Source organism: Arachis ipaensis, chromosome B01 (assembly GCF_000816755.2).
Source record: "Arachis ipaensis cultivar K30076 chromosome B01, Araip1.1, whole genome shotgun sequence".
Taxonomy (NCBI): domain Eukaryota; kingdom Viridiplantae; phylum Streptophyta; class Magnoliopsida; order Fabales; family Fabaceae; genus Arachis; species Arachis ipaensis.
In genome coordinates, this window is record NC_029785.2 from 134242018 (window position 1) to 134255820 (window position 13803).

The 13803-nt window shown below is 35.5% G+C and overlaps 1 protein-coding gene across 1 annotated transcript; it reads left to right on the top strand.

Moving 5' to 3' along the window:
- Nucleotides 4020–9955, top strand: LOC107640637 (protein S-acyltransferase 24). The gene is given in 13 exon segments (XM_016344149.2): nt 4020–4606; nt 4940–5080; nt 6034–6146; nt 6748–6827; nt 6925–7152; nt 7344–7400; nt 7501–7600; nt 7860–7917; nt 8125–8202; nt 8325–8423; nt 8922–9000; nt 9096–9244; nt 9367–9955. Coding segments are annotated over 13 exon segments (1899 nt in total). The 5' UTR covers nt 4020–4345; the 3' UTR covers nt 9823–9955.

Sequence of the window (13803 nt, forward strand, 5' to 3'; positions counted from 1 at the left end):
AAAAATTAATTATTTTTTAATAAATAGTTTAATTATTTTATTTACCAAAATATATAATTTGTAGGTAATTTACCATTTTATATATAATTGCTTTCATAATATACATTTTTAATACATAATAATGACTATGGAGGAGAAGGGGAGATAGATGATGTAAACGACCAGCTGTGTCGCATGTCAGCGGTTGAATTTAGCAGGTAGGCCTCTGAGGTTGTAATGGTAAAGGTGCCACATAAGACTGTGGTGAAAGATTCCGTGGATACAGTAGAAGTAGTGGATACAATTATGGTTGTAGTGGATATTGATAGTACTATAGATACCCAGGCGACTACTGTGAGTACTATGGATCCATCATTCAACCATAGTCCACTGAAGGTGGAATAGCATACTGTGTCCAGGCTGTGATGATTCCCAATAATGGTAGCCACTGCAGGAGGAGACACATACGTTGGTACCTACAGCTAAGTGACCCCAAGTGGTAGGGGAAGTGAAGGAGGTGGTGGTGATGGTGCCGCTGATGAGGTGTCGGTTACAACATTACGATACTGGAGATATATCAGTCTGCCAATCTTTGAACTATAGCACTATCTGTGCGAGTAATGTCTCAAATGTGATATAGCTCTCCACCTCCCTCTCCTCCTCAACGACATATGGCGTGCCAGGAATAACATACTGGACAAATTGTTAACCTGGCGGCGGTAAGTCGCCAAAGATGTCATAGAACAAGTCATCCCTGAACTCTTCATACTTATGGAACTCCGCCTCTTCTCCCGACTCCACGTCCACCCACTATCTTTACTCTCTGGTCATACGACTTTGTCTGACTATCCTTCGCACTTTAGCACCTTATCTGCTAGCCTCTCTGTGACCTGCACCCCTCGACTATCTCCCGTATGCTCCCGCCTCACCTCCCTCTACCTGGCCTGACCTCTTCGCCTTGGAGCGGGTGCATCCGCTGTGAGCTATATGTGATCATGAGGTTGTATCGCTGTTAATTGAAGATCATTAGGGAGCGGCACAATTGTAGGGTCGGCAAGCACGCTGTCCTATGATAAGAATCAAAACCTGCACTCACACATTCACCAATCTAACTACTCATGGCTGAGTCTCGTGTTTGCCTTAGGATCTGCTCTGACCATCACTTCCTCCCTAACTCGACCTCTCCACCAGTCATACTAAGTCTGCACACATTATCGCCCTTGCCAGTGTTCTTCAAGAACTTATCAACATTAATAGGAGCATCTGACACTGGCTGGACCGAGCCCACCTTTCTTTTCACTGTCTATTTGATGGACGTGCACAAAATTAAAGCACAGGATAGGAACCTAACCCCTCTTCACTCTACCTATGGTATATCCAGCTCACGATCAGAAGACAGGCATTCAGCTATGTTTGGAGTAGTCCGATCAACTACAATACTAAAGGATCTATACGTCCAAACAAGGATCGTTGATCCCCAAGATAATCTTCTGCATGTTTGAAAGTCTATAAGGAGGGAAAGTCACTAGATATGGACCTAATTGTTGGACTTGTCCGTCATCAAGTACCTGCTAATCATCATCATGATATAGCATCGGGTGTACTGTCGCAACGTGTCACGATTAGCATTAGTAGGAATCTGCTGCATCCTTTGTCTCAGCCACATCATCTTAATCGAAAAACTCTCCTTCTTGCCCTCCAGCTACTGCAGTGGCATGGCTCTCAATAGCTCTGCCACCCAATTCCATGTCAATCTTTGATGGTGCATCTAGAAATCTCGTTGAGAATCACCAACTAGACCTTCATCCGTATGCAACCCAAGATAATATGTCACATCCTAGAGGTGATGGTATACTCACCCTACAGTAGGTGGAACTTGTGGAAACAAAAATTCCTTAGCCTCGCTGCATACTCAAATCCTGCCTCCCTGATGTTCGACAACATAATATATAGAGAAGGCATGATGTGGGAACATCCGCCTAGAATGAAGCACCATCGACTGCAAACATATGAAATAACTAATAACTAATAAAAACCAATACTAACACCACTAATGAACTAACTGTGATTTTTTGGAATAAATAATATAAATATGAAATAAAATATTATAAAAAAAACCCTAACTAACAAGTTTAGTTTCTTTAAAAAATTAAAAAATACAAAAAATACTACAAAATGTCCTACTAACCATTTCGATATTTTCAAAATAATCAACATAAATTAAATAATTGTGTCTACCGGTATTTTATTATGCAACAAAAAGTTTAACTAATTCAAAGTAATTAGAATAAAATTATTAAGTAAGATATTATCATAGTCATATTTTTTAAAATCATTCTTATCTAACCTAAACTAACAAAATCAGCTTAATAATAACATGAATATATAAACTAAACAACAATTAATATTATCTAACCTAAACTAACAAAATCAGTCTAATAATAGTAATATTGAAATAATCGACTAATTCGGTTACCAACCTCTCAGTCGAGCATTGCAGCAATATATGTAGTCACATTTAACCGGTTGATATCCAGGGCATGTGTTTACATCATCACCAACGAATTAATACCCACCAAGAAGAGCATACTAAACAAAAATTATTTAAAGAAAATGAAGTGGAGAGATTTTGTAAAATATGAAAAATGAACTTGTCTTTAATATAGATGAGTTTTTTATGAATGTATCTCGTTCCTAAATATACACGAAATACGTTCATATGGATGAGTTTATAGACTAAGAGTCCGTTTGGAAAGTAGTAGAAGCTACTTTTTTTGACTTTTGGATTATGAAAAGTCGGAATCTGCATGTTTGGCACAATTTTAGAAAAAGCTTTTAACTTCCCGAAAAGTTAATTGACAGCTTTTTTTAAGAAGTAAAAATATATGACTTCTCTACTTTTCGATAAGTCATTTTACCACTTCCTTAAAAAAAATTAATTTCGAAACAAAAAAAATTACTTTTCTTATTGACTCTGTGAAAAATACTGACCCTTCACCACCATTTTCATGCAAGGTCTGCTAGAAGCACTGGCCTTCCACCATCATTCCACCATCATTCTCACTCAATGTTCCAAACCTCACCATTTTCACGTAATGATTCATGTGATAGAAGTATTGCTCCTCCACCACCATTTTCATTTTCAGACAATATTGCATCTGAACAACCTACTGCATATATTCATTCTAAGTTTTTTTTTTTATCATTTTATCACTCTATTTTTTATTATTAAATTTGTATTTAACTGTGGTATGAAATTTCAGTTTTAATTTTATTTTTTTCACATGTGATTTTATAACTTGCTATTATTTTCATAGTTAATTATAGCAAGTTCTTGACTTCAATAAAGGAGAAGGGAGTTTTAATAGGAGTAAAAAAAAAAATAAAAAACAGCAACAAAATATACATTGACACACATTTTATATTTATTTTTTATTTTCACCTACCATATCATACACAATATTAGTGATTAGATTATGTAAAATTAACATTTAATATTGGAAAGTATTTGTTATCATCATTATTTTAATATTCATTTTTTTCTGTAAAAAAAATTAATTTTTGAGTTATTTTTCTAAATACTACAACTTTAAAATAAGTACTTTTATAACTAAAAATCCAAACACAAAATAACTTATTTATAAACTGAAATTAATAAAAGTCCTTATACTTTAAGTTTTTTTTCCAAAAGAACTTATTTAAATTATTTACCCAAACTGGACCTAAATACACTACTAATCATCTAATCCTTCTTTACTTATTTCGTCTATGCTAGGATAAGATACCTTTATAAAAAACTCGTTCATGATGAGGATGGAATAGGTAATAAAATGTATAATCGTAAATCAATTCATGCGTGTATATAAGTGTAAATTTAATATTTATCTAAAAAATAAAATGATAAACTATATATTCAATAAATAGTTGAACTTAAAATATAAATTTATTTTTTGTTATGACGATATTTTGAAAGCAAAATACGGAATATAAAATTTTCCCCAACAATGCAAAGAAAAATGAAAAGAATATAAAAATAGGAAGTGGCACCACCGAGTTGTCGAAATTATATCTTCGGTATTCTATCCCTTTCTGAGTGTCTTCGCGTGTGTTGGCCTCTTTTGATTCCATTGCTCATCAGAGGGCTCCGGTCAACACCGTCGGCCAAGACCCGAACCCTCTCTCTCACTTTCTCTCTCTTCATTTCTCTCTAATATTCCCAGAAAAACCCTAAAATTTAATAATAAGAAATTTCCTCATTTTCTTCCCTAAATTCTGCAATTCCAAAGTCAACCATCCCAATCCAATTTCAAATTATCGATCTCCACGCCCCTCTTCTCTTTCACTCAACTCTTCGAGCCGCGGAGCTATGTCGTCCGAGATCGAGGTCGTCGAGGAGGTCCAATCCACCAATCATAATCAATCGCCGCCCTCAGCTTCCAGCGACGTCCCGGAAGAGAGTCTCCGCAACGACGTGTACGCCGCCGCGGCGTACGGGGATCTAGAGAAGCTGCAGAGGCTGGTGGAGCGTGAGGGATGCAGCGTGTCGGAGCCTGATGGGCTGGGCTACTATGCACTCCAGTGGGCGGCTCTCAACAACCACACTGCGGCAGCTCAGTACATCATTGAGGTTCTTTTTCATTGGTTTGTTGTTGATTTTTTATTTTTTATTTTTGCGTTTTTCTAAGCTCTAGCTCGAGCTCTTGAAGCTCTTTTTTCCCCGATTCGCTGCTGTGTCCTGCATTCCCTGAAAGCGTTGATTGTGTCAGTGTTTACCCTTGCATTGTAGGAGCTTATGCTTTTTTGTTGTTGGAGCTGTATAAGAGAAATCGATGATGATGATGGTTCTAGTTTTAGAATTTGTATGGTAGCTTGGCTCAGCTAGACAGGTAGTTGATCATGCGTGGTTGATGGAAATGGAAATTGAGTATGACTAATCATTTGTTGTTGTTTTGATTGGCAGCATGGGGGAGATGTGAATGCCACGGATCATACTGGCCAGACAGCATTACATTGGAGTGCAGTTCGAGGTGCTATTCAGGTTGCGGAGCTTTTACTCCAAGAGGGTGCCCGACTGAACGCTGCTGATATGAAGGGATATCAGGTTAGATTGATTTGGTTGTTTCTTTTTTCAGGAATATGGATATCACTGGGGTAAGGATCAAAATCATGAATTTAGAAATGTGAGCTTTTAGAGTGACATGCCATGTGCCTCCAGCCTCCTGTTGTTGCCTGCTAGTCCTTTTGGCCAACTCTATTGGAGGTTCATAAATATTGGATGTTCACACCCATGAAAATGTTGTCATCATTGCATATCTTGATTAAATTTGTTAATGAAAGTTAACATTCACTCCAGTCCAGATCATGAATGTTTGGAATCCATATTATGCAAGGAGACATTGCTTTTGCTAATTCGAATTGAAGACTGATATAAAATCAGTCTATTTCTGCTATCATATCCATAGTTAGCGCTCCCCAACCAATTCATTTTAACATGCCATAGCTTTGGCAGATTGCTTAGCCTTGTTCATCTTTGGCATAAGTGCGCTCGATTAGTGAGCTATTACGCACTCTTTCAAGGGTGGCTGCTTCTAGGCAAACCTCCTGGCTGTCTCTGCACCCCTGCCTCCTTTATCACTGAGCGGTCATTTAGGGGCCTTAGCTGGTGATCCGGGCTGTTTCCCTCTCGACGATGAAGCTTATCCCCCATCGTCTCACTGGCCGACCTTGACCCTTGTTATTTTGAGGTCATATCTAGTATTCAGAGTTTGCCAACCATATTTATAGCTATCCAAATTTGTCCTGCTATTGTCAATTTCAATATGGAATAAAAGTAAAAAATGAAGCCCTTCTATATTTGTCTGTAATTATGAATTGAATCAAGAGAAATCTAAAAGAAACAGATTATTTGTTCTAGCTGTCAATGTTTGTTATCTGTCCCTTGCAATTGTTCATCTGTATCTGTGGGTACTTGGACTAAGTTGGTAGTTATGAATTCTTCTTTTGCTTGAAGGCTCTGTGTAGGTATAATTGTTGACTTTATTTATTATGATGCAGACAACTCATGTTGCTTCTCAATACGGTCAGACAGCTTTCATTTACCACATTGTTTCAAAATGGAATGCTGACCCCGATGTTCTTGATAATGATGGAAGAAGCCCCTTGCATTGGTAATCAAGAATTTGCATTCAGACTTCTTTTTCTATTTGATTCACTGCTCTGCAGTCAAGCATGGCCCTTCATTGGAGCTGATAGCTTGATACACGTACAAGTGACAAGTTCATTTTTAGTATGAGTCTCTCTGATATGTATTTGCTTGGTTACGACATCGTGTTATCCTCCCCAATCAAACTTTTGCTGTAGTTGGTTTGGTTATCGAAAACAGAAATTGACCCTAGAAGTTCATTGGAAGAATATAAGTGGAATCATAATGTGGGAAGTAGATCCAAAATTTGTCCAAGCTGAGAATGAAAATTTTGAAATGGTTTTAAAATCATATGGTCCAGTCCTAATCTTCCTTTGACAATATTAAGTTTCCATTTTCCAATTACATTCGATTATTCTAATATGGAGATGCTTGGAATATATGCCGTGTAAGTTCTCTTGGTACACTACAGTCTTCATTTACTTTGTGTGCCATTCTTTTTGGTTTCATGTGTCCATTTTCTATTTAGAAAGATGTTTGAAAAGGTCATACTTCATTGAATAAAATGTGTAATTCTTCACTATGAAATGCTTGAATTGTTTCTTCTCTACTGGTTGGAATTTCAGGGCTGCTTACAAAGGTTTTGCTGATTGTATACGTCTTCTATTATTTCTTGATGCACATAGAGGACGACAAGACAAAGAGGGTATGCTAGATAGCTCTAACCTCAACTTTGTTAGCGATGATTTGATCTCAAATTTTCAAAGCATTATAGCCTTTCCTATTTCTGTTTGTTTATTCAGGTTGCACTCCTCTTCATTGGGCTGCTATTAGGGGTAACTTGGAGGCTTGTACTGTCTTGGTACAGGCTGGCAAGAAGGAAGACCTGATTGTGACTGATAATACAGGCCTTACACCAGCACAACTAGCTTCTGATAAGAATCACAGACAAGTTGCTTTTTTCCTTGTACGTGTTTTATAACCAAAATATTGTCAGTTGTTTAGAACAATGTCATCTGCTCTCCCTCCTTTCAAAATATATTTGCATCCAAACTAGAATCACATTTCTATGGGTTGTTAATTCCAAATATATGCCTTGCAAATTTTGCCAACTTATCTTGATGAATAATTCCAAATCTGCTTAGCATTTTTGTTATATTTGGTTCATGTATTGACCAGTTGCAAATACAAAGCCTTTTTTGTTTTATTTTAAATTTGATGAATCTTTGGTGTATAATTTTTCTGCTCTTGGTCACATATATTCATTCCGTCATATTGGGTATCTATCTTGACTTCTACACATGAAATAAGCTGTGTGCATGTGAACAGTTACATGTCTATTTGATGGTTTCCTTACTACGTTTCTGTCCCGTCTGCAGCAACAAATCTGCCAAAGCTGACAGCTGCAACTGGCCTTCTTGCATGGCTTGGAGTTTTACTTGCAACTGTTGGATTGGCTATGTTTTACAGGTGTAGCAGGTAAGTGATATGGACTTTAGAGTTTAGACTTTATAGCTTCTCATGATTCATGAATACGCTATAGGCTACTATATGTAAAAGAAACATAGCTTCAATGTGGCATGTGAACTGACACATAAATAGATGCATATTATGAGTTGCTGTTCTATCCATATTTGGATGGTTCTTGTTTTCAAATACCTGAGATATTACTTGAGATAGTTGTCATTTGTTTTGTTATCTTATTTTGTTAATCTTTCTATTTTTAACCTTTTTACAGCAAGGATCCAGGTTTCATCAGATTAAATAAGAGTGACACACAGAATATGAAAGATGATGTGAGTTTTGTTCTGTTCTTTGTGATCCTTGTCTATACTTTGATTCTCGCCCACACCCTCTCATCCCCAAGATTGTATAAACTCCATTTCTACCTTGGATGATTTCTTTTTTGTAATATCTCGTGAGCCCATCAATTCTCCTCGATATGTTCAATACATATAAGTGTATATGGCATTAACATCGAAAGGTTTAATGATGTATTGCAGGAGCCTCTATTGAAGATTGAGATAAATAATCCTGCTTTGCTAGCTGGAAATTGGTCCCAGCTCTGTGCAACATGCAAGGTGAACAATGCTTTCTTTTGTTCACCTGACTTATTGTTGGGATGCATTCTTTACTTAGCTCAATTTGTGTACCCTTGCTTTAAATGATTTTGTACACAATTTCATAGTACTTTTTTCCTTAGATTGTCAGGCCTCTTCGTGCAAAACACTGTTCTACTTGCGACCGTTGTGTGGAACAATTTGACCACCATTGTCCTTGGGTTTCCAACTGCATTGGGAAGGTACTTCTGGTTGATCAATGTACATGACTGTCATTTAAATGGTAGTCGAGTAAAGTAAGCTTTTTCATTTTGTCAGTGAATTCAATTGAACAGAAGGGTGTAGGTAGAAAAATAAGCCTCAGATATTTTTTTCCTGTTTCCTTCTGGGTATTTATATGGTGCAGACAATTTAAATAGGTCTATGTTGATTTTGTGGTATGTTAGTGACTATCAAGTTTTTAATTTGTGTTATACCATTCTTATGATTGATTGTTCTATTTTGTTGTTAAGATATGCCATATACATTTGTAGAATAAGTTAGGATAGACCTTCATTACTTTCCCACTTTGTTAATAGAGTGAGCCATTTTTATTCTTTTAACATAATTATGCTTTCCTTGATTAAGTATGCAACTTGCTTTGTCCAACTCATTGAATTGAAACCCCACCCCCCTCTCTTTTTTCCCCTCTTGTCTCTTTTAGATGTATTGACTTCATTTTGTTTCATTTATGTTTACAGAAGAACAAATGGGATTTCTTTGTCTTTCTTGTTCTTGAAGTTTCAGCAATGATAATAACCGGTGGAGTTACTCTTTCAAGTATGTTTGTTGTTGAGACATAATGAGTTAAATGTTACCAATGCTCTTTTTTCTGAAATACAGACTGATGATGGAAACTAATTTTCTACATACAGGGGTGTTAACCGATCCAATGGCTCCTTCCTCATTTGGAACATGGCTTCAGTATGTTGGCAAGGAACACGTTGGTGCAATATCATTTATAATTGCTGATTTTTTCCTCTTTTTTAGCGTGTTTGCTTTGACTTTTGTTCAGGCTAGTCAGGTATGATTGCCTTGGAAGCATCATTTTGTTTTCAATTCCTTTCATCTATGTATTTGGATCTGATGCAGATGTTTTCTCTCATCTGACCTAAAGTATGCCTTTCCTTTTTTCCTGTAACCCAGATTTCGCGCAATACTACAACAAATGAAATGGCAAACGCAATGCGGTATAGCTACCTCAGAGGTCCAAATGGTAGATTCAGAAACCCATATGATCATGGTTGCAAGAAGAACTGTTCTGATTTCTTGATCAATGGGTACAATGAAGATATAAGTATTGATGAATTAGGCGATTCAGAGGAGGGTATTGGAATGACGAACATCGGTAGGGGCTCGAACTTCGCAAACGGGGACTCCCATTCTCGTTCTCATTCTCATTCTGAACGCACAAATGGGCATCATGTTATTAATGTGAATTCCAGTAGTTCCAATCACAGCCACCGTCATGGACATGTTAATGGCCATGTTCATTCTGCACATTGTAGTCACAATAACCATGGCAAAGCCAGAAATGAAAGCATCCCATTGGGCTTAGGTCTTGGCCTTGGACGGAACAGCATAGTTGCACCCTCTTCATGATATTAACACGTCCGCTTGTACCCAATTGTAATGATGTATATCATAGGCACACATCCATGTTAGTTTTTACGTTAATATTCAATTTTTTATGGCTCTTTTCTACCATCACCAGAGTGCAATTCTCTGTTTTCCCTCTTCTCTTCTCTTGCCCATCATTTTAATTTTTCTTATATTCCATTTTGTAAGTAATTCAATTTGCGTTTATAGCCGATAACGAACTTGTTTCGCCTTGAAACCGAAGTTAAAAGATGCTAGTAGCTCACCCGAAAAATAAATAAATAAATAAAAAGATGCTACTACTACGTATGACTGATAAGTGATAACCTAGCTAATGTTACTCGTTCGTTAACGCGGTTGTTTTATGAATGGTATACTGATGTTTGTTCATACAAAGATAATAGTTAAGAATTAGGGGTGCATATGGGTCGGGTGAAGCCGGGTTTGATGTGACTCAGACTCGACCCGAAATATACACCGGGTCTATTTATTAGACCCGAATCCGACCCTAGACCCAATGAAATCAATACACTTTTGGGCCATAATTATACCGGGTGAAAATCGGGCCGTTAACATTACGTTACGTTGATACCTTCTTGTAAGCTAGCATGTAAAAATATCCAAATTTCCAAGACTCCAACCATTATTTAACATGGTAAAATTCACTTAGAAAAATATAACAAGAACCAACCCTTCTTCAAAATTAAAGCATAACCACAATCAATACTAAAACATAACCACAATTAATACTAATAGTCTAATAATACCAAATATTTAAATCAATACAAATAACACAATATTATGCATTGGTCTAAAGTCTTATGCATTCTAAACATAAAACATTAACTTATAGTCTTATAATGACTAATAACACAAAATATTAAGGTTTACAATACTTAAGTTTCACATATGAATAATCATGATCCATCACTAATAACACAAAATATTAATTGTGTATGATGATCGGGCCACCGGGCGACTTCGGGTGACCCGAACTATGGCCCGGACCCAACCCAAAATAATGACCGGGTCTATTTTTGAGACCCTTACTCAACCCTAAACCCGATGAAATTACACAAAGTTAGCCCCTAAAGTATTTGGAATTGAGTCGGGCCTTCGGACCAGGCCGGATCATGTGCACCCCTATTAAGAATTATCAAATAATTTAATTTATTTAATAAAATTATTATCTAACAATTTCAATTATGATTTTTATGTCAGTATTCTCCTTAAATTATTAATGTTTTTTATTCAAATCTTACTAAACGAGTAAAAGATGATGTACGTAATAGATGCTCCTTTTCGTCCTCTTTTGCATTTTTTTTGTTTTTCACTGTATTCTCCAACTCGACAGGCCAAAAACTAATTCGTCGCGATACTGAGTTCAATTTAAGGGTTTGTCGCTAGTCAATAGGTTACTGCATGCATAAGGCGGGATTCGAACCCCCGACACTTGTTTAAGCAGACTAGTGAGTTAATCACTAGAAAAAAAAATTCTAAAACGGCCATTGACAATTACCTTGAAAGACAATGAAACTCTTAACAAAAAAATCCTTTTCGGCTCCTGATCTTTATTTTTATGGGACTGATTAACCCCTGTGTCAAAAAAATCAATGTTTTTTTTTAGCACAGGAACTAATCAGTCCTATAAAAATAAAGATCAGAAATCGAAAAAAATATTTTTTTTGTTGTTAAGGACTTCATTATCCCTTCAAAATAATTGTTAGAGGTCGAGTTAGGTATTCACTCGTTATTTTTTATTTGTGGTTACTAATTTACTAGTGGACGTGAGAAAAGGTATCTATTCATAGTATGGCCCAAATAATTAAAGTCATGGTTCAAAAGAGCCAATCCATTCTCAATGGATCCAGTGAAAACTGTCCAGATCAAAGAAATCAGTCCTAGGATTATAAGGGTAACTTGTCATCCTACTATTAGGTAGCGTTTGTTAGAAAGACAGAGATATAAAGATTGAAACTGAGAGATAGAGATTAAGAGATAGAGATTGAAATAAATTTCAGTATTTTGTTTGGTACAAAGTGGGAGACAGAAATTGAAATAAGAATGAAACTCTAATTTAATTTGTACAAAGGATAAAATTGGAATTAATTAATTGAAATGGGGATATTTTAAGTATAAAATATTATTAAAGTTTCAGTTTTTATCTCCAAAAATTTTAGTTCCTGTATCCCTACTTTTTGGAGGTACTGAAATACTAAAATTTTAGGGACAGAGACAGAAATTTTAGTATCAATCTCTGAACCAACAAACATAATACTGAGTCTCAGTTTCTCAATCTCTGTCTCAGTACCTCAAAATAAACGCTACCTAGTTATCCACAACTCCTTAACTACTTCAACAATAGTTTCTTGTGAGAATATAACTATATAAGGGAAGAAACCACCTTCTATCTATAAAAAAAGTGATGACTAAATCATCATCCACTTTTATAAATATCTTATCTTAGGAATTTTTCAATTTTATTATACTAAAAACATATTTAAATTCTTGCTAACTATTTTTGCTAAATATTGGAGTTCTTTGTAGGTATTTTCACCGACTATTTTGTAGGGCCGTAAAAATGGGATAAATTTATTGGGCCAGCCTGTTTACTCATTTAAATGGACGGGCTTTGTCTCCAAAATTAAGCTCGTTTAAATTTCGGACTAAACGGGCTGAGCTCGATTAACCCGCAAAAAATGACGGGTTAAACGGGCTAGCCCGCGGGCTAAACGGGTGGCCCGTTTATTTTTTTGTTTTACATTTTTAAAAAAAAAAGTAATACTTTTAGTCAATATTTTTTCGATCCGACCCATCAACTAAAAAAATAAAAGAATAAACAGACTAACCCGTTTAATTCACGGGCTAACCATAAATAGTTCGAGTTGAAAAATTATAGTCCATGAATAAAACAGACTTAAACGATCCAGCCTATTTAACCCACAAATTTAATGGACCAAATCTAAATGGATTGGACTAGCCCATTTCACAACCTACTATTTTGGAGCTGATTTGAAGCTAACCTTTACCTCAGAACAGTATCCATTTGTTAGAGTCAAATCTATTATTTTAACGTTTGACTGATTCTTTTGAGATATAATGAGTAGTTACTTATTTATAGGGGTATGGACCATTTTCGATTAAAAATAATTGTCTAATTTAAAAAGAAAATTGTTTTTTCTTTCCATTGGAAAATTAATACATTAATACATTCTTTTCTAATTATATTTCTATTATTAATTATTCAAGAGAAAAAGTGACCAGATATTTTTAATATTTGGGACCTACACTTACATAAACTCAAAACGTCTGAGTGTTCGATAAAGAGAGTGTTTGTTTTGTTGTGTGATTGTGTCTTTTTCCCTCAAATTATTGCCGCTGTTTTGCTTTTGCTGGATGCTATTAGCAGTTGGCACGTCCCTATAGGATTTATATTTGATATATTATATGAATTAATATATGGTGAAAATTCAAGTATAGTCGACTTCACGTGAAATTGATAGTTGAGAGTCGTTAGATGAAAAATTAGTTAAATCAGTCAAATAATCTAACGGCTCTTAATTATCCACTTTATGTGAAGTCGACTACACCTGAATTTTCACCTTAATATTTACATCTAACTAAGTATTTGTATGTAATTATTTAGTCATATTTATTCTTTGTTATCAATTTACAGACGACAAAAAATAAATAAATATTAGGGGCGAATTAGTTTGGGAAATATGTATCCTTTTATATTTTAGTAATGTCTGTTTTTTTTTTTTCGTTTGGATGCAAATTATAAAAAGGTATGGAACAGAGAATAAAATAATTGTGTGTTATTTGGTATTTAAAATAATTGACACTTATATACAAGTAATATTATGGACAGCTCATCAAATCTTTGTGAAGATTTCTAAATTCTAACAGATTCTAAAATAACAGAATGTAAAACAATGCGAATGCAAAAAAGTGAGGGTGGCTCATGGCTTTTAGGGCTTTTAG